Genomic DNA, 20051 nt, shown 5'->3' with positions numbered 1-20051 from the left:
AAGTGCGAAACTTGCTCGGAGTCGATTTACAGCAAATCCGAAATATTATCAAATATTCCGGACTTGGGGGGCATGTGTTAACAACCAAATTTGGTAATATCGGCATCGGGAAAGAAGATTAGATCGAAGCAAAGTCGGAGGCGGAGATCGAGTTGGGAAACAGAGCAGGAATCGGCTGGAGTCCAGATCGGCTACGATTAGGATCGGCTGGGTCTGAGTCGGGCTAGGTAAGTCGATGCAGCCGATTCCGACAATGCAACTTGATGTATGACATCGGGTTGAATTGAGGTGCTTCAAGGTGATTGCCGCACATGGATAGAGTCCTGAGAAGGCAATTGTATCTATTAATTAGGATGTTTTATGTAATTTCCTTAGAGATATGCTTGGGCAAAAGTCTACCGCAAAGACTTATGGTATCTTAGAGTTTGTTAGAGATAATTGTCGTGTCCGTTATGGACATATCTTGTAATTTTCGGGTATAAATAGACCCGAGCCCTATGTAACTTTTCACACACACGTTCAATACAATCTCGGTGCATCGCCACCTTTTTTGCTTTAGTTTTATTTCGACGAGTTCTTGCTTTCGGGTTGAGCTGCATCGGTTTCGATCTTCAACAAGAGGTAAAACTTGTTATGGCGGCTTGCGTTCTCGGGATTAGTGCTTCCATCTTTATGACACTCTAATCTTGTTTATGTAACTCGTCGAGTTATCATATATCCTACATAATCCTTAGCAATATCGATATCCAACCTATAATCGGCTAACATCCGTCAATAGAAGGTAGCCGATTAGGTTAAATACCGATGTTGACTTAGATTATATAGGATATCTACCACTCTATGACACATCCAACGGCTTGATTGTCTAGATATTGTCCTTCTTTTCATACTTATAGCTGCATCAGTTAAGTTTGATCTTATGAGTCGTGATTAGAATCTCAATCTCTAGCCCTCTTCTTGGTTGCTGATTAGGGTAGTATCGGAGTTTCAGCCGATCTTACCTGATTTAACTACTTTTTATCCTATATGCTTGATTGGCATGTTAAATCTGCCCTTTACGTTAAGATCTTGCTGCATTTAAGTATATTAGGCTTTTGTTTAGTATATTCTACTTGCTTTAATATCTTAATATAGAGTGGTATCAGAGTATTAGCCGATACATGCTAGATCTATCTGATCGGCTATGCTATGAACGTATATAGTCTCATCATTAATATATATTTCGATCTAAGTGATTTATACTGTCTCGGCATGGCGACCGATCTATCCCAATCACTTGATTTAAGTATATATCGATATAAAGATTATATATTGGTAATATCTACAACCGATCGAGTAGATTCAGTCCTTTCTTATTTATTAATGACTGTCGATCGATGCATATACGACATCGGCTCAAAGATAAATGATATGTCATCGGCACCTAGCCAATCGGCTATCATTTATAGATTTAACTGCGGTTTCTTTGCTTCTATTTCTTGTTGATTACAGGATCAAATCAACTGGCACGTTCATACATTCGAAGGCGAGCTTTGGACCTGCACTGGAGTTAAGCAGATCTCCCAGGCCTCGTGTTTTCTGTCAACAACAACCACATTACATAATCAAGAAATCGAATAATAATTTCATATAACTAGACTAAGCAATGCTTTAAGATGTGAAAGGAGTTTTATGCTATGATTTAGTAGTCGTCGAGAGTTATATTGCTCATAGTTTTAGGCTCAATGAACGGGTTTTTTCTACCCACGGGTTGGTGGGTATGGGTGGGTAAAGAACGGACCCATACCCACATACCCAATGGGTAAGAGTTTTCGCCCGTTAGTAGACCCAGGGTATAAGAGTTAGAACACAATTAGCTCCTAATAGAGTAAAAACCCGTCGGGTCTCGGGTTATGGGTACCCATTGCCATCTCTACTTCCTCCCAGCCACCACCACACCTTGTGCGTACTACTCATGCGCCCCCCTTACCTACTACACCAATCTCCTTCTCTTTTGAGGCTAACAAGTGGGCACGAGCATGTGCCACTTAAGTGAAAGCAGCGGAAAATGAGGTCTAAATTGTCATGGGATCCAACTTGCATGGTTTTGTATAGTTTGGGGTGAAGATTTCTGGTATTGAGTATATGGGATGTAAAATCAAACTCAACTAAAGTTGAGGGAGGGCGAGTGGTCTTAATCCCTCACACAATATTTTCAGATAAAAAGTGAGACTGAAATGTTTTCATGGCCCATGATATTTTTTTAGTTTTTACGGAGGGAAAATTACATCGAAGGTCCCTCAACTTGTCATCGAGTTACAAAATCGTCCTTGAACTGCAAAAACTGATACAACGCATCCCTCGACTTACAATATTAGTGCAAACTAGGTCCCTCGGCAGTTTTGACTCCGGTTTTGTTCGATGTGGCAGCTAACTCAGCGTGGGACCCACGTGGGTCCCACATGCCAGCCTCTTCTTCCTCTCCCCTCTCCACCTTTCTTCCTCTCTCTCTCCTCTTCTTTTCTTTCCCTGGCAGCGTAGCCTGTGGGTAGGGAGGAGGCTGGTAGGGGAGGCGGGAGTCCGGCGGCGAGGCGACAACAGCGGCGACAACGTGACGACGGGCGACGAGGCGGCGGCGATGACGACGCGGGAGTAGGAGGGCCTCCCCCACGCCGCCGCCACTGCCATCTCCGACGGCGCGGGCACTAGATCCCGTCGACATGGACGGCCGCCATGGCTCCTCGTTGATGGCGCGGGTGAACATGTCCTTCGCGCCGCGAGGTCGCCGCGGGCGTGCCACATGAACAGCCCGTACCTTCTCATCGCCTCGCCGTCCACCGACTTCGCCACCACCACCTGCTTGAGAGGATGAGAGGTGGAAATGGGAGGGGAAGAAGAGGCTGACATGGTGAGTCCCACGCTGTGTCAACTGCCACGTTGGATAAAACCGGAGTCAAACCGAGAGACCTAGTTTGTACTGATTTTATAAGTTGAGGGATGTGTTGTATCTGGTTTTAAGGTTAGAGGCGATTTTGTAAGTTAAGAAATGCGTTGTATTCGATGACAAGTTGAGGGACCTTCGGTCTACTTTTTCCTTTCACGGACTCTCAAGGCTGGGCCTTTCAGGCTTGGTCCATTTCATTTCTGGGCCTTCTACTGTAGTATTTGGTCCGTGGACCGACCGAAAGCTCGCTACCGATTCCTGCGTGATGTCGCTGCGCCGCCTGGCCGCGTCCGCCCTCCGCCGCGGCGGCGCCAACGACGGCGGCGTGCTGGCCGCCGTCCGCGCCGAGATCGCTCATGAGCTCTCCTCCTCCCCCTCCTCCTCTCCTCCGTCGCTCCAATCCCAGGTACCCACCACCGCATGCTGCCTCGCCCCCAAATCCAGCGCCACTCACTCCCCCCTCGTTCTCGCAGGACATTCCTGATTTCTCCACCGTGTCGGACGCGCCGCGCGGGCAGGAGGTGCTCCTGCGCCGCCGGGATGCTTCCGAGGAGGTCCTCGTGTCGGCGGTGCTCGCGCCGCTGCGGTTCGAAGGGGAGGAGCCCCTGCCCAGGGACGCGCTCATGAAGGTGTTCGTCAGTAAGCCTGATGTGAAGCCGGTGATGCGGTTCGATTGCCGCGCGTTTGCAGCTGAAGGTGATGGCGGCTCTGCTGACTATGATGTTACTGCTGTTTGTTACCACCCGTTTGCTGGCGAGTGCGACGCTGGGGAAGACAAGTATGAAGGGCCGGAGTTCAGGTGATTACTTCTTCATTTGTGTGGTTAACTTGTGTGGATATTGCCATGCGTGCAGTGGGCTCATAAGCTGGGAGTTCCTGCAAGAAATCTGGAAACAACAAGCACTTTCATGACACTTTAGTAGTTTAGTGGAGTTCTGTAATTCTAGTGATCGTTACAAAAAAATTAGTGTGCTGAGAGCCGAGAGCCTACGCCCTCATATGAAATTCATTACCACTATCTTCTCTTCCTACGAAATAAAAGGAACACCTGTATTTTTCTTGTGGTAGTAGTGTGCTGATTGTTAACGAAATTGTCGTACAACAGACTAACAGAGTGTCAGAGTATCCTGGTTTGTTTTATTATGTTTATGGAAATTAACTATTAGTTGTCAACCCCCATCGACTTGTCTAGAAAATTTATAATGGGGACAGTATGACCGCTGACCAAAATCTAAAGGATTGCACCACTAATTACTATCTGGACAGACTGGACTGTAGGGTTGAATAGTTATTTATCTTGTAATGTTTTGACAGTGAACCAAGTATCTGCCCTTGTTCTTCAATCCATGCTAAGCCGCATGGTCTTCATTTGCTAGAATATCTAGTTACCTACCCTTTTGTTAAAAGTTCATCAATGCAGAATTCTCTTACATCCCACTCTTGATGGAGGGATTTTGAAAGGAACTTTGGTAAATTTGGTGGCGAGGTCTCACGAATTCCTGTTCTCCACTACTCATAAAACTGCTGCTTGCGCTTGCAACAAAATTTAGATGGTGTATTCTGTTAGAGTTTTTTTTTTTATGTTGGCTTGCAATGGCATGTCCATATCTGTTGAACGTGACAACGTGAATGTGGCTGGCTGCAGATGAATTGGTTAAAACATATCGATTGCTTGGCCATACTATGAGTATGCTCATGCTAAAAGTTGCTAAAAGTTGGAAACTTCACTTATTCATTTCCATTTGTTTATAGAGAAACTTGTTGGTTGAAAATGCTTTATGTCATAAGGGTATTGCTTATCTTTTTGGAGGTACAACTGTAGTAACAACCAACTAAACAGCAGACAGGTATAAAAGTATGAAAATTGATACTTGGTTTTGGATTAAAATAGATACACTAAAATAGATGAGAACGAATGTTCCACTTTATTCTATTTCAACAATTTCTTATCTCTACTTGGGTTTTTTTTTTTATTTTATTGTGTTGACTGGATTGAAGCGAGCTAGTACAGATTTATAGCGTCATGTGTTAACCTGGGACTAGGCTATGCTCTAAGGCTCATCACTACAGGTGTTTCTGTTGTTAGCAAAATGACCTCAGAGCCTGTCATCTCAAATAGATAACGTCATAATGTGATTGGTTAGGGACTCAGCAGTCTATTTTTCTAGGCAGTGAGGATTGTTGGTAGTTAAAGTAACCTTAGAGCATGACCAACAGCTCCCTTATACTACTCCCATTACCAAATTAAGGGGTTTTGCATGAAAAATCTCTCCAACAGTAGACGTAAACCACCCCTAAAAATTTAGCATTTCTAATCCCGTGTATATCGCTCTCGACTTGTAGGGGAGAGGCGCGGCGTCCAATCCTTCTATCGCAGTCTCTTCGCGCATGTTGGGCGAAAATAATCCCGCTAGGCTCTTCTTCGCGCCCTCGTCTGCCGGTGAGTAGATCCGTTCCGCCAGCTTTATCTTCCCTGCAGCTGTTGGGAAAGCAGCCATCGCTCCCCCAAGCTACCCCGCGTCGGCATTTTTTCCAGAAGCGGCACGTGTTCCGGCAGCACCAGTCCCATCTCCACCTAGCCAGGTGCGCTCCCCAAGCACCAACACCGCTTCGATTCAGCCAGCCACCCGATTCGCCTCCAATTGGCCCTCTGCCCCGTCGCGTCTTGCAGCCGCCTTCCCCTATGTCGGATTGGTGCCACCCTGTCCCGGCCACCCAAGCCATCTGGTAACATGCAGGCAACAAAGGCCTGATGCGACCAGCCAGCTTCCGCCGGAGATGCCCAGTCACTGGACTTCATCGAGCACGACTCGCCTGGAGTCGATTTCTGTACAAATTGCTCTTTGGGTGATAAAGCGGATTTCGTCCGTCGAAACTTTGCTCTTGCACAGTTGCAGTATTGCTTAAACTTGCTCTAGGTTGGTTTAGTGGCATTCAAAGATTTATTCATGTCCATTAATAACATAGTTGTTATCTCCACAATATTTGACCACAAATGGACCCATGTATGTATTTTCAACATTGGATGATTAACTGCTATTGGTGAGTGATTTTTTATTTCAATTCAGTGATGGAACATGGCTGTTCGTTGGCTTGCTGAAATGTTTCTTACTATTGCTGAAAACAGATTGTTGCTGCTCTGCTCAAATCTTCTGCTTTGCTGTTGTTGGGAACTGCTTGGTGTTGGTGCTGAAATATGCTGTTGCTGGCTTATGAAAATTGTTGCTTGTTATAGCTGAAAAATTCTGCTTTTTGGTGCTGAAAATTTCTGTTTTTTCCTGCTGAAAACTGCTGCTTGCTGGTGCTGAAAATTACTGTTGCAGCTGCTGAAATATCTTGCCGCTTGCAAAACTTCTCTTTTTTTTGCTGCTGAAATTCATATGAAGCAGTTCAGTGTGAGAAGATTCCCAGTTCGCAGTTTAGCTCTTGGTTTCATATATGTTTTGTCTACTCCGCATTTAGGCCATGATCAACTCCATGTTATTAACACCATTGACATAAAAAGGCTGGAGTTTTTGACTGGGTTAACACTCCACTGTTGATTATTGCAGAACCAATATTTTTTTTCCATGTAAAATACAGGAGATCTTGCTAATCATCAAGTGAAACGTGGATTCCCAGAGATGTCGCCGTGCTAATAATCAAGTGAAATATGATTTTGGGCCAAATACTCATATGGCAGCTGAAGCCAATGAAAGCATTGTTCAATGCTTCAACTGTAAGTTATGATGTCAAGGAGATTGAACGTCCTGAAGAAAAAATGGTGAAACGGATGACGGGATGCCACGCTCGGAGGGAGTACGTCACGTGCCACAGAGGAGGGCACAGTGCGCAACGCATGTGAGGGGGGAAGAGAGGAACTACAATTTTGTTGTTGGTAGTTTTCTAGCTGGCCCACTTTATTTGTTTGGAGAGTTGAATTTTGGGTATCTCTTGGAGATAAAGATATACTCATGCCTTATATCCTTTTTAGAGATCTCAAAATAGTAATTTAGGGGATTGATTTGGGTGGCTGTTGGCCATGCTCTTAAGCATTACATGTATCCCTTGCTATCTGGTTGAATGGTGAGCATTTTGTGTTTGCTGAGCTATAATGTTTACATATTTCTTTTTACTTATGAAAGTTGACTGTATCGTTGCTACTCTGAAGGGGCCTATTTCTGTTCCCTTAAACAATCAAAGAGCCTTTGATTCCTTTTTTGGGGATATAAGAGGGTAGAGGGGTCTATATTCCTGTTGTTTTAATTAGGATCATTGCAAGCGTGATTTCCTTCTACCTATTTGCAATCAATGACTATGCTTCCCTTTTTCTTTTTGCAGAAATTTGGATCCGCAGTTACAGGTTGCATTGAAAGGGTATATGGTGGCAAGAGGCGTTAACTCCAAACTGGCAAGCTTACTTCACCACCATTTGGTTGAGAAGGAGCGGTGGCAATATATGAACTGGCTGAAAACTTTGGAAGAAATGTTCAGCAAAGATCATTGACAAAATATTTTCAGTACCGAAGACCATTAAATTGTTCCAGTCAAATGCGCACACTTTTGTTGTGACAAACTGGCAATGCATAGATGCTAGCTTCGGAATGCAATTGCGGTGCTTAATTTAGTTTCGTGGAATGAACCACGAATCACCATACTTTGCTCGAATCTAAATTTTTTTATTTCGAGCTTGCAATGGGGGGAATTTGCTGAAATTTTGACAAATTGACCCTTTTATAAAACTTATTTTAAGAATAACCCATGTCAAAAACTAATTCCAAAAATCAACCGTGACCTTAGCGTCAATCCTAATGGCGCTAAGATATAATGTCTCAGCGTCAAAGGTGTTGGCGCTGATACCATGTTAGAGGAGGCACGAAATTGCCACGTGAAGTGCTGAACCTCTGTTCTGGATATAATGGGTGCGCAGGACAAGTAAACGACAAAGGAGCGCTAGCTTGTTGGTATTGAGTTTCCTCGCTTGACTCTACCTTGTTCTATTGCTTTTCTTTTAAAATATCACATGTTTTGTTACTTTACTTTAAATTTAGGCAAACAATTTGAGAACTTATATTATAATATTAATGATAATTCATCTCACTAGCTATAAATTTCCCTTTTTTTTTAACTTGGAATGACAACACATTTTCCTTAATTTAAAAACAATAATACTATTTAGTTTAATAATAATAAGTTTGCATCTTTTCAGTCTTAATTTAAAAATAAAATGAATTTAAAATGCAATTGAAATTTCACAAGAAAATTAAAAATTTGCATTTTTTTACTTGGAAGGACCAAATTTAACTACTTCAATTATATAGCATTTGCCTTAATTCAAAAATAATAATAATAAATTTGCATATTTTCGGTCTTAATTTAAAAATAAAACGAATTTAAAAATACACTTGAACTTTTAAAAGAAAATTAAAATACAGTAGCAATTTGGAACTAAGTGGATAAAACAATGCAAACATGAAGGACTAAGGACCACCACTAAACCTCTTCCGCAAGTTAGGTATCCTGAACCTAGGTCAGCACCAGCTACTATGGGGAAGACTGGAAGTATCCGGTGCAATCACCTAATTCGGTGCAACTATGCAACTCTTATCCTACACCGTTGGATCGAGAAATGGACGTCCGAGATTTGTCCATTTTAACTCATGCGAGTGGAAATTGTTTTACATTTTGTGCATTGAAAACGTGAGAAACAATGAAAATTGTAACGAATGGCCATGGTTTGAAATGTTTTACATTTTGTTGTGTGGTAAAACATTTTCCACCCAAATATTTTGGGTGAATAGTCAGTTCAGTCCTTCAACTTTTGCTCAGAGGTCGAATTAGTCCTTCATGTTTTATAATGTCCAAACAAGACCCTAAAAATTATCATGCGGCTTAATATAGTCCTTAGACCCACTTAAAACGCCACATGGACATGCCACGTCATTCGTGCATGTAAGATAACATTTAAATGTCCATTTTAACCTTCAATTTTCTATCAAATAAAGAAAAGAAAAACAAGAAGAAGCAATCATAAAACAAAAAATGTTAATTTTTTTTATCTATCAATGCTACATATTTTTGCCAATGGTCAAAAGCTTTTTTTTTTTGTGTTTTCTCAATAGTTTTTCTTTATTTCCTATGAAAACATAAGGGTGTAAAGGACATTTAAATATTGAATTTGCATGCATTGATGATGTGGCATGTATACATGGCATGTTTAGAGGGTCTAAGGACCATATTGAATCACACAATAAACTTAAGGTATTTGTTTAGACAACACGAAATGTTAGGGACTAAATTGATCTTTAAGCGAAAGTTCAAGGATTATGTTGGGTATTCACCCAAATACGTAGTATTTTTTTCTCACGTTTTTGCCCCTGGATTGAACCATACCACGTCTTCCGTCTTGACCGAGCGAGCGAGAAGGTGAAGGGAGTGACGACTGGCGACCAAGCCGCCGCCGCCTCTCCCCTCGCCATCCGCGCCGCCGTCTCCCCCGCCATCCGCGCCGCCGTCGCCATCCGCCGGCGCCGCCGCCTCTCCCCGCCATCTCCCCTCGCCATCCGCGCCGCCGTCTCTCCCCGCCATCCGCGCCGCCGTCTCTCCCCGCCATCCGCGCCGCCGTCTCCCCTCACCATCCGCCACCGCCGGCCAGACGCGCCGCCGCCTCTCCCCGCCATCCGTGCAGCCGTCTTCCCCAGAGCGTCGCGGCGCTCTCCTCGCTGAGCACGCAGCCGAAGGAGCCGAAGGCTTCACTCGCTCCACCGGCGCCGCCCCTCGCCACCACCAGCGCCGCCCGACTCTTCCTCCTCGGTTGGCTCTCCTCTCTTCTCCGCAAGCCCGTTGCCCCGTTCCCCTTTGCCTCTCGTCGCTGTGGATTGCTCGATGGCTTTTATTCTTCCCCTTTCCCCCCACCGCCGCGGGTGGGCTGGTAAGTCGGTAGGTAAAGGAATCCATCGGTTTCGATCTCACCTCGTTCGCTGCCCTTTTGTTGATTGATCATCAGGTGGTGCTTTGATCGGTTCGGTCCGGTTTCTAGTTTAGGCGACTGCTTGATCCGTTCGGTTTGGGGGTCTAGTTTGGGCGATTCGTCTCTTGCTGTTGCGTTAGTTCTCTGAACGGCCCTTCTTTCGATTGGTTTATGGCTAATTGTGATTTGCTATTTAAGATTGCGAGGTCGGTTGGTTTGCTTCAGTTTCTGTTCGGTGAGATGGATTGTCAGCTCAATTAAGCTGTACCGTGGATATTTTGGGTATGATCAAGCCTAGATAAAATGAAGTTTGTGCTCTGAAATTGTCATGGTTAGGATTGCTCACTGGGCTAAGATTATACTTCTGTTCATTTCAAGGTTGTGATGCTTGTAGTTAGTGACAATTCGGTTGCTTGCAATTCTGTGCTCTGCGGTTTTTCCTTCAGGTCTGGTAATTTTATGGGAAGGTAAGTCATATCAGAACATTTAAACATGATGGGAGGTGGTTTTCTTGGGTCTGCTCAGAGCTTTCAAATCACCGATGTTAATTTGTTCAATTCCGACAAGACTAAACTGATGTTAATTTGCTTAATAACGACAAGACTAAAGATTATTTGAAGATGGTTGAGTGTTATCGAAATTCTAAACGGCGTCATGTATTGCTTTTTGGAATTTAAAAATTGGCAATATGTGCTAAAGTTTAAGTTAAACTAGGGCGTTGGAATGATTCTTCTGTGTCAGTTCTTAGTTAAAGTTTAACTTCAGGATTTCTTTCACGAGGATTTAAGGAGCTCTTTTTGACTGCCTTCACTGTGGATTAATTTGTCCTAGTACAGGAACTAAAGATTACTTGCTGCTTGACCTGCTCAGTTTGAGGTACAGATCTCGTGATTTTCCTGTTTACTAGTGTTAGTTTTAGGAACCTTGATGCTCTGGTTTAGGGCTATGGTTAATTGCAATTTTTGAAATTTCAATATGTCAATATTGTGCAGTTTGTTTGCTTCCATTACAAGCGACTATCCAAGAACATTTTATCTGTAATACGAACATTTAAACCAGAGAAATTGAAGCTTGTGGTATGGATTGGTCACTATTAGGAATAGTCATTGACTCATTGGTGTATAAGATGGTTTCTCCATTCCATTCAAGACTGCTGCTATGTTTTTTGGTCAAATATAACAAGTGATTGATGTTATTTGGAGGCAATTTGTCTGCTTGGAACTCTGTGGTTATTAAGTCCATCCTGCTGCGCTTTTATGGTTAAATTGTCTTGTCAGAACATTTACATGGCCATAGTTCTCAGAGAATTTTGATGTTAACTTGTTTAGAGCAAAGCTATATCAGTCGGTTGTTAACTTGTTATGAAGGTGGTTATGTAGTACTAACTAAAAAGGCACATCCTAAAGTTTCTGTGGTAGATGATTCCTTTGGCAGTTACTTCTTTCAAACAATATTACAAGGTTGTGAAGGTGATTCTGAAATATTTTGACTACTTCTGGTGAAATTAATTTGAAGATTTGTTTCAAGAACAATTTATGGACCTCAACATTATAAAGCCATCTGTTTGAAGGTTCTTCCGAGTAGAAACAATTGCTTTATGAACTATGGAGTTGTTCTCAGTAGCAGTATTTGCTTTCTACTTGGTCCAGTTTGCATCTCCAGTAGTATACTTTACATTTGGGCTTGTCCTGTTCCATAACTAGCTCGGCTCTGGGTTCATTTCAATATATGTTGGTTTGGTGTCATCTTGTAATTTTTGTGTTCAAGATTCCTTCTGATGTTACAAATTGTAATTATCAAATGATATAGACGTTAGTCTGTATAATAGTTGTAACATGGTAATTTGTTTTGATAATCCTGAGGTTGATTAACTTATATTACCTTGATCTCTATGGAACAATAGAACGAAACTCTATGGCTCTTGTGGCATTGTTCTCTCTTGCTTTCATTTTGTGTGTGTTGAATGTACCACCCCATTCAGGAACTAGGATATTTCCAGGAATATTTTAGATCGTCTTGCTGCATCCACAGTTTTAAAAGTTATTCATCTTCTACTAACTTGGTAGATAACTGTAGTTTACAGTGTTGAGATATCTCTTGAACTTAGTAGGAATTGTCCTAAATTATATGCTTTTGAATTGAGGTGAATCTCTTGAACTTAGTTGCTAATCACTCGGACAATATATTCCGAAGTATATCGTACATTATCGCTGACTTGTTTCTTCTTATAGTTTGTCTGGTACATTTCTTTCTTTATAATTATTAATTTATTATTTCTTATTCAGCATAGTGTCCCCAATTAAGATTTGCCAAGAAAGGACCTTAAACAAGAGCATATTATTGCTTGCCAATGAGAATGTTTTGACTTTTGACTGTTGTGAGGTAGTGGGAATAATTAACTATTTGCCACTATTAGGAGTGGTTCTAAAGGATTTGCCACTCTTGTGTGAAATAAGCTAGAGCATTGATTGTCCACCAGCAGTTTTATTTGTGCATCAACTTTGTGTGCATGGTTTTAATTTGAACCAACCTTAAATCTCTTCATACATTATCTGGTGGTTTTAAGTAATCCCTTTTTGGCTGAATGTGTAGGTGCTTTAGTTTTTGTGGCATTAATTTATTCTAGGCAAATAGTTTTATTTTATGGTTTAAAATTGATGCTCTCTGTTTACTAAATATGTCATATATCCAGCTAACACCTTAATATTTCATTTCTTCTTGCTAATTATTAATTCCCATATTGTTTGTTTTCCATCTGCATATTGTTCCAAATGCTAGAAATATCATATCAATGTTCTATGGTTGCTTTTCGATATTCGTTTGATGTCAATATATAATGCTGCGATTACTGTGTGAATACTTGTGTCTATGTCTAGTAATGCATGAGATACAAGTTCAAATAAATAATAGTACTGTGTGTGTGTTTTATGGGCATTACTGAGCTAGTAATTGCCATTTTGTGTTGCTATTGAAAGCTTTGATGCTTTTTGACTTTTTGCATTTTTATAAATAAGGCTGTTAATTTGGTTGAATTAGAATTTTTTTTTTACTTCAGCAGTTCTGCTCCTGCAAGAATTTTGTTTAATTATATCGCATGTGCCAATGCTTTTTGGTTATTCGTTGATTTACATCCGTGTAGTGACTTAAATTTTACTCTGAATTTTGAATCTATACAACATGTTTTAAGTGCATAAAGTACATATTAGAAGATGTCTTCAAAATGGTGTAAGTGTGATATACTCCTAAAGTGCTTATATGATGTCATTTTGATTATGAGTTCTTCCCTGACCAAGTTTCTTCTGATTTCATCGTGTTTCCTCATTAGCTGTTTCATTTGATGCGGTACAGTTTTAGTAGTCTTTATAGTTACTTTAACAGTATGATGGATATGGAATTAATTAAATATAGTGCACATAATATTGACTCCTGAATCTATATAGCTATTATTTTAACCTATCCTTCCCACCACGGGTTGATATGATCTTTAACAGGATGATGAACATGCAGTTAAATTAAATATTATTAAAAAAAATGATAACTTGTTCTTTTAGTGCTTACCCTTTTGTGTGTGTTGGCCTGTACGTTCTGTCAGTTTGTGTACATGACCTAGTAACATTTATTTAGGGAAATCTAATCCTAACCATTTTTTTACTGTGTTAATAATGTTGCTAGTATGCTCAATTCAAATTCTGTTGCTTTGCATAATAAGGTGTGTCTGCACTAATGTTTGAGTCGTATGTGTTAGAATGTACTAAATTATGTGTTTAAAAAAATAGATAATTTTATGTGGGTGTTAGCCATGCAATTGCGCGGGACACCTATCTACTTGAAATAATAATAACACTAGTTATAATAATGAACAGGTGAGTAAAGATGAGGAGCGTCCAAACTCCAGTGGAGCAGAAATTGAGCAATGGAGGGGGAGGAGTGGAGGCGGCGACAATGGTGTTCGTGTATGGCACCCTGAAGCGTGGTTTCCCCAACCATCCTCTCCTCGCCGCCTCCGGTTCCCCCTTGGTTGGCACTGCCTCCACCGCCACCCCGGCCTCGCTTGTTGTGGGGCCCTACTCTGTTCCGTTCCTCCTCCCCAGGCCAAGTTCATCCTCCGGCAGCCATCTCGTCTCCGGCGAGCTCTATGCCGTGTCCCCCCGCGCCCTAGTTGACCTCGATGCCCTCGAGGTACGTACATATATTCCTGATCAGTCCTCGATCACCTATTCACCTAGATGGCTAGATGCATGATTTGGATGGAGCGGAATTGCATCTGCAGGGCACCCACCTGGGTGTGTATGAGCGGCGCAAAGTGACCGTGGTAGTTGAGGGAGGATCAGGAGAGGTAGTGGAGGCGGAGGCCTATTTCGCACACACGAGCTACACTGAGGCCATGTGGCTGCGCTGCGGTGGCGAGGCAGCTGAGATCGGCGAGTATACCATGGAACACGCGGCCAAGTACGTCCCTCCTAGCTGCCGATCTCCCGATGCCTCTGGTCTTATGCATGCCATCCATGTCTTCCTCCTCGCCACCTCTCCATCTCCCTGAACCATATCAAATCAAATCCTTTCATCTCATTGAGTACCGGTCGGTATCTTGAATTGGATTTGCTTATTGTTCGCTGCCTATTACCAGCACATTAATTTGAGTCAGTTACTCTGGCTCATTTTCTGTCATAAGTCTGTTGTGTCATGTACTGGTATGCAACATAAAAAAACATGAATATTAGGGAAGGACCTAATATCAAATAAATAGAAGAGGTGAGGCTTCGAACCCAAGCCGGCTAGCCCATCACCTTGTGGAGCTAGCCGGAAGACCCTAGGCGTTTCTCTACTGATATGTAACATGGATCCATTCTTCTTATATGTAAATACAGTGAAACCTTCAACTTGTTGAATTCCAAATCTAATATAGTATCTTTTAAGTGGTTCAATGTACTCCAGATGGTAGAGAATACTAAAATGCCAATTACTGCTGGTGTTATAATAATTAACTCTTTTTCTATTATCCAAAACAGGTACTCCCTCCGTTTCATATTATAAGACTTTCTAGCATTGCCCATATTTATATAGATGTCAATGAATCTAGACATATATATATATAGATTCACTGACATATATATGAATGTGGGTAATGCTAGAAAGTCTTATAATATGAAACGGAGGAAGTACTTTGATATCAACTTTAATTTGTGAGAATTTGATTGATTATCACAAACCAATTTAACTAGGAGGGGGAATGAGATCGATATACCTCCCTAGTATCCCTTCGAGCAATTTTTTCCTTATTTGCCACTCTTCTTTATATGCCATTGAAAATTTTCTATTCTGTATTTGCCATTTGATGGAATTTTACATTCGTTTCTATGCCATTGCCGTTAACCCTATTAAAGCGAGTTTGATGTAATGTAGTAAATTACGTGCTGCGAGTATTAACCATGTTGAATGTCCTAAATTCTGAAATCAACTTGCACTAGATGATTTAAGTTGTGTGAGAACATATTTTACATGTTACAGTATGAAGTTCCAGTTGTTGAATGTTTCCTTTGCCCAAAATTGGTTTTTACAAATTTGTTTGCGTGATTAACATTTCATTTCTTGTTGCTAATTATTACTTCCTAATTTGTTTGTTTTCTATCTTGTTCCAAAGGCTAGTAGTATCATATCTATCTTCTATGATTGATTTTCTGATGTTTATTCGTTTGATGTCAACATATGTTGTGTTGCGAATACTTGTGTCTATGTCCAGTAATTCATGAGATACGAGGTCAAATGAATATAGTGCTTGTATGTTTTTTTATGGACATTGCCGAGCTAGTAAACCATTTTGTATTTGCTATTGAAACTTTGAAAGCTTTGATGCCTTTGATTTTTATAGAGAAGGCAGTTAATTGGGTTGACTTTTTTCTTTTTACCAGCTCATGCAAGAAGTTTGTTTAATCATATTTCGTGTGTCCTTGCCCATTCTTTGTGGTTATGCATTGATTTACCTCCTAATATTATGCGAAGACTCAATTTTTGTACTCTGAATTTTGAATCTTCTACAACACATTGAAAGTGCATAAAGTACATATCAGAAGTTGTCTTCAAAATGTTTTTGGCAATGTGATGTGCACTTAATACTTTTGATTATGACTTGATCACTGACCAAGTTTCTTCTGATTTCTATCGTGTTCTCTTCCTCTATTTTCTTTGATGCACTACAGTCTGATTTAGTATTGATATACTTAATAGTAATAAAGACTTAACAGGGTGATGGATATGGAATTAAATTAAATATAGTACACACAGTTCTGACTCTATAGCTAAAAATATTTTTGGCTTATCCATTCAAACGCAGTTTAATATAATCTTTAAGAGGATGATGCACATGTAATTAAATTAAATATTATTAATATGATGACTTGTTCTTATAATGCTCTTTTGTGTGGGGGGCTATACCTTCTGTTAGGGAATCTAATCCGAGCATTTATTTTACAATATGTAACGTCGCCATGATTAATCTAAATTTTGTTGCTTTGCATATTACACTAATATAATTGAGTCGTTGGGTATTAACCATGTCGAATATTCTAAATCATGTGTTGGGAGTATTAACCATGTTGAATGTCCTAAATTCTGAAAACGCACTTGTGCTGAATTTGTATTTCATGTATATCCTGCAAAGAAAATACAGAGGATGATTTCAGTTGTGTTGTGTGATCATAGTTTAGCATGAGCCTTTTGCCGATTGTCTTTGTCATGTTACGGTATGGAGTTCCACTTGTTGATGTTTAGAATTTAAGAAGATCGGTTAATCGATGATGATAAGATGATTCCATTCCCAAAAATTGTTTTTTGCTAAATTTATTGGCATGATTAATTTTGTTACTAGTTGCTCTTCACCTAAAAGAATGTTCCAGTTATCCTGAGGTGTTGAACTTAGTTATTTACCTGTTTGGCAAACTAGCATACTAGTGATAGAATTACCTGAACCTAGTGGTAGTTAGCCTATTTTCCTATGCGCATTTGCATTGATAGTCTATTTTAGTGTGATAGTTACAACTGCATTTGCATGTTTATTTTCGTTGGTATAGTCAGCTCCTTCTGCATAGGTTGCTTCTAGCGAATTACTGGTATTTGATTTATGAAGATAGTTGTTTCCTTAACGTTTTGCTTGATGTGTTAGATGCTTAGATGGGCTATGGATAGCTAACTCGATCTATTTTTTGCTCACTAACTTCATAATGCAATCATGGGTGCTCCTACTTATTTTATTTCACTCGACGTGTTGGGGTGTTATATTTGGGGATAGGGGTGCCTGCCAGTGCCGGTCCCAAGCCCGGATAAAAGTGGAGGGGGCACTAATTTCTTCAAGTTTTTTAGTTTTTTTGTGTGTGTTGGGTGATCTCGGAGATAAGTATCTTATGTTGTGTTGGCTGGTCATTAATATTGGCACAGCGATAATCTTTCGCCCACTGAAAGCTTTAGAAAGAGCAAAATTGCAGAAGCCTTATTGAAGATACTTACTTACCAAAGAGTATAAGGGCGGAAATATGGGCAGTGCCTATAAGTTGAAGAAAGAAAGGCTGTAACAGCAATTGTGGAAAGTTGCTGTGGGATCAGGCACTGGAGTTCACTTGGGAGAATAAATATTGCTCCTAGTTCCCAACCCCTCTCCTTCGTTTTCTACGCGCACGCTTTTTAAACTGCTAAATGGTGTTTTTTACAAAAAGTTTATATACGAAAGTTGCTTAAAAAAATCATATTGGTCCATTTTTGAAAAAAAAAAGCAAATACTTAATTAATCACGTGCTAATAGCCTACACCGTTTTCTATGCACACTGTGCGGGCTGGTAACACAGGTGACAGGCTAATGAACGCAGCCTAAGTTGGTGCAGTTGAAGGCAAAAATCTAATGTGATATTAAATCGACAAAAATCAAGCACTTCGGCACATGAGCTGCAACCTTCGAGGACTCTGAACTTAAGTTAGTGGTTATGTGGTCTGGCCTGTGGTTTTCCACTTATGAAATTGAAAGTTGACTGTATCACATTGCTCCACTGAAGGGGTATATTTCTGTTCCTTCAAACATCAAAGATCCTTTGATTCCTTTTCTTTTAAGTAAGAAGGCAGAGACGTCTATATTCCTACCTATTTGCAATCCTTCCCTTTTTCTTTTTGCAGAGATTTGGATCCGCAGTTACAAGTTGCACTAAAGGGATATCTGGTGGCAAGAGGCGTTAACTCCAAACTGGCAAGCTCACTTCACCACCATTTGGTTGAGAAGGAGCGGTGGCAATATATGAACTGGCTGAAAACTTTGGAAGACATGTTCAGCCACCATTTGGTTGAGAAGGAGCGGTGGCAATACATGAACTGGCTGAAAACTTTGGAAGACATGTTCAGCAAAGATCATTGACAAAAATATTTCCAGCACTGAAGACCATTGAAATGTTTCCCGTCAAGGCGTCAAATACGCACAGTTTTTGTTGTGGAAATGCATAGATGCTAGCTTTGTGGAATGCTATTGTGGTGCTTAATTTAGTTCCGTGGAATGGACCACGAAATCACCATATACTTTGGTCGAATCTAGTTTTTAAATTTCGGCTCATTCGGTTCACAGGATTTTCAAAACGTAGGAATAGAAAAGACGCAGGAATACTATAGGAATACATGTGTAAACCTATGGATTGAAAAACACAGGAATTTTTCCTATGTTATTGAGCAGGCCAACCAAAGGAATGCAAACATTAGGTTGGAGTGGATTATTTTTTCCTATGCTTTTCCTTCAAAAATGGAGGAATGGAAAACTTTTCTATAATTTTCCTATGGTGCATTTCTATGAAACGAATGATAGTTTAGATCCTATTCCTATTCCTATACTTTTCCTTTGTAATTCCTTTGAAACGAATAAGCCCTCCCTCAAGCTATGGTTGGAACTTGGAATCTTCGGGAACCAGCAACCATCCAAATGTCCATGGTTGATCACGTGTGAACACGGTTTGTTTACAAACTTACAATGGGGGGTAATTGGCCAATAATTTATTTTTACTGTGCTCCATGGAAGCATGGAACATGATGAGCAGTACTCCATGATGAACATGATAAGCAGGAAGCCAGGAGCACGGTTTGTTTTGGTTGAAAAACAAACAAACTTTCAATTAGGGGGGGGGGGGGGGGGGGGGGATTGGCCAATAATTTAATTTTACTGTGCTCCATGGAAGCATGGAACATGGAGTAAATCACAGTTGCACGACTGGTTGCGGCGGCTAACGACGAATCATCGAGGATTAGGACAGCGGGTGAAGCGTGTCCGCTTCGGCTAAGCGATAAGAACGTCCTCTAAAAATAAAAAAAGAAAAAGAAAAAAGCGATAAGAACGTCCCGACCATGACACCGAAAAAAGCGCAAGATAACTCAAAGCCGCACACGGACTCGGCATCCCCGGGCCCACCAACACCGCCTCCGTATCCCGTATCCGTCTCCGACTGCGACCAGAATAGTCGGGCGCCCACCGACTCGGTTTCCTCCTCGGTGCCTCTCCTCTTCGTTCCCTTCCTCTATAAATGCAAGCCCGTTCCTCCCCTCAGACTCTCATCGCTGTGAATTGCGCGATCGATGGCTTCCTTCCTCTTCTCGCGCGGGTTATTTCTTCCTTCCCCTTTCCCCCTCCGCCGCGGGTGGGCTGGGCTGGTAAGTCGGTAGGTAAGGGATCCATCGGTTTCGATCTCACCTGGTTCGCTGCCCTTTTGTTGATTTGATCATCAGGTGGTGCTTTGATCGGTTCGGTCCGGTTTCTAGTTTCGGTGACTGCTTGATCCGTTCGGTTTTGGGGGTCTAGTTTCGGCGATTCGTCTCTTGCTGTTGCGTTAGTTCTCTCAACGGCCCTTCTTTCGATTGGTTTATGGCTAATCGTGTTTTGTTGTTCTGGCAATACTGATTGCGAGGTCGGTTGGTTTGCTTCACTTTCTGTTCAGTGAGATGGATTGTCAGCTTAATTAAGCTGTACCGTGGATATTGATAGATAAAATGAAGTTTGTGCTCTGAAATGGTCAATGGTTAGGATTGCTCACTGGCCTAAGATTATTGTTGATTATTGTTCTGTTCCTTTCAAGTTTGTGCATTTGTGATGCTTAGTAGTTCGAGACAATTCGGCAGCTTACAATTATATACAATTTTTCCTTCAGATCTGGTATTTTTTATGAT

At 41.2% G+C, this 20051-nt stretch overlaps 2 protein-coding genes across 13 annotated transcripts; both read left to right on the top strand.

The window, feature by feature from the left end:
* The first annotated feature begins 3188 nt into the window (after positions 1–3188).
* LOC127755509 (uncharacterized protein At2g39790, mitochondrial-like) lies at positions 3189–7865 on the top strand. 6 transcript variants are annotated; one of them, XM_052281181.1, is made up of 4 exons: positions 3189–3329; positions 3397–3722; positions 5267–5363; positions 7244–7865. In XM_052281181.1, exons 1-4 carry the CDS (start codon positions 3189–3191, stop codon positions 7301–7303), a joined length of 624 nt encoding a protein of 207 aa, XP_052137141.1. In that variant the 3' UTR covers positions 7304–7865. The 6 variants fall into 6 exon arrangements, with proteins under 6 accessions (XP_052137141.1, XP_052137142.1, XP_052137139.1 ...); XM_052281182.1 differs by lacking the exon at positions 7244–7865 and adding an exon at positions 6506–6635; XM_052281179.1 differs by lacking the exon at positions 7244–7865 and adding an exon at positions 5460–6489.
* A 1427-nt stretch (positions 7866–9292) lies between these two features.
* LOC127755513 (putative gamma-glutamylcyclotransferase At3g02910) lies at positions 9293–18623 on the top strand. Of its 7 annotated transcripts, none has more exons than XM_052281188.1 (5): positions 9293–10154; positions 10251–10339; positions 13736–14051; positions 14143–14321; positions 18030–18623. In XM_052281188.1, exons 3-5 carry the CDS (start codon positions 13746–13748, stop codon positions 18262–18264), a joined length of 720 nt encoding a protein of 239 aa, XP_052137148.1. In that variant the 5' UTR covers positions 9293–10154; positions 10251–10339; positions 13736–13745; the 3' UTR covers positions 18265–18623. The 7 variants fall into 7 exon arrangements, with proteins under 7 accessions (XP_052137148.1, XP_052137146.1, XP_052137147.1 ...); XM_052281186.1 differs by having other exon boundaries at positions 10251–10748; XM_052281187.1 differs by lacking the exon at positions 10251–10339 and having other exon boundaries at positions 9293–9715.
* Positions 18624–20051: the final 1428 nt, after the last annotated feature.

This window comes from Oryza glaberrima, chromosome 11 (assembly GCF_000147395.1).
Source record: "Oryza glaberrima chromosome 11, OglaRS2, whole genome shotgun sequence".
In the NCBI taxonomy this organism is placed as follows: domain Eukaryota; kingdom Viridiplantae; phylum Streptophyta; class Magnoliopsida; order Poales; family Poaceae; genus Oryza; species Oryza glaberrima.
Note: the sequence above shows the minus strand (reverse complement) of the source record. Positions and strands in the feature narration are given on the sequence as shown.

Coding starts and splice junctions, on each gene's coding strand:
- LOC127755509 (XM_052281178.1), top strand. CDS start 3,189: ATGTCGCTGCGCCGCCTGGCCGCGTCCGCCCTCCGCCGCGGCGGCGCC. Junction 3,330..3,396: donor CTCCGTCGCTCCAATCCCAG/GTACCCACCACC, acceptor TCGTTCTCGCAG/GACATTCCTGATTTCTCCAC. Junction 3,723..5,266: donor TATGAAGGGCCGGAGTTCAG/GTGATTACTTCT, acceptor CTCGACTTGTAG/GGGAGAGGCGCGGCGTCCAA.
- LOC127755513 (XM_052281187.1), top strand. CDS start 13,746: ATGAGGAGCGTCCAAACTCCAGTGGAGCAGAAATTGAGCAATGGAGGG. Junction 14,052..14,142: donor TTGACCTCGATGCCCTCGAG/GTACGTACATAT, acceptor TTGCATCTGCAG/GGCACCCACCTGGGTGTGTA. Junction 14,322..18,029: donor ACCATGGAACACGCGGCCAA/GTACGTCCCTCC, acceptor TTCTTTTTGCAG/AGATTTGGATCCGCAGTTAC.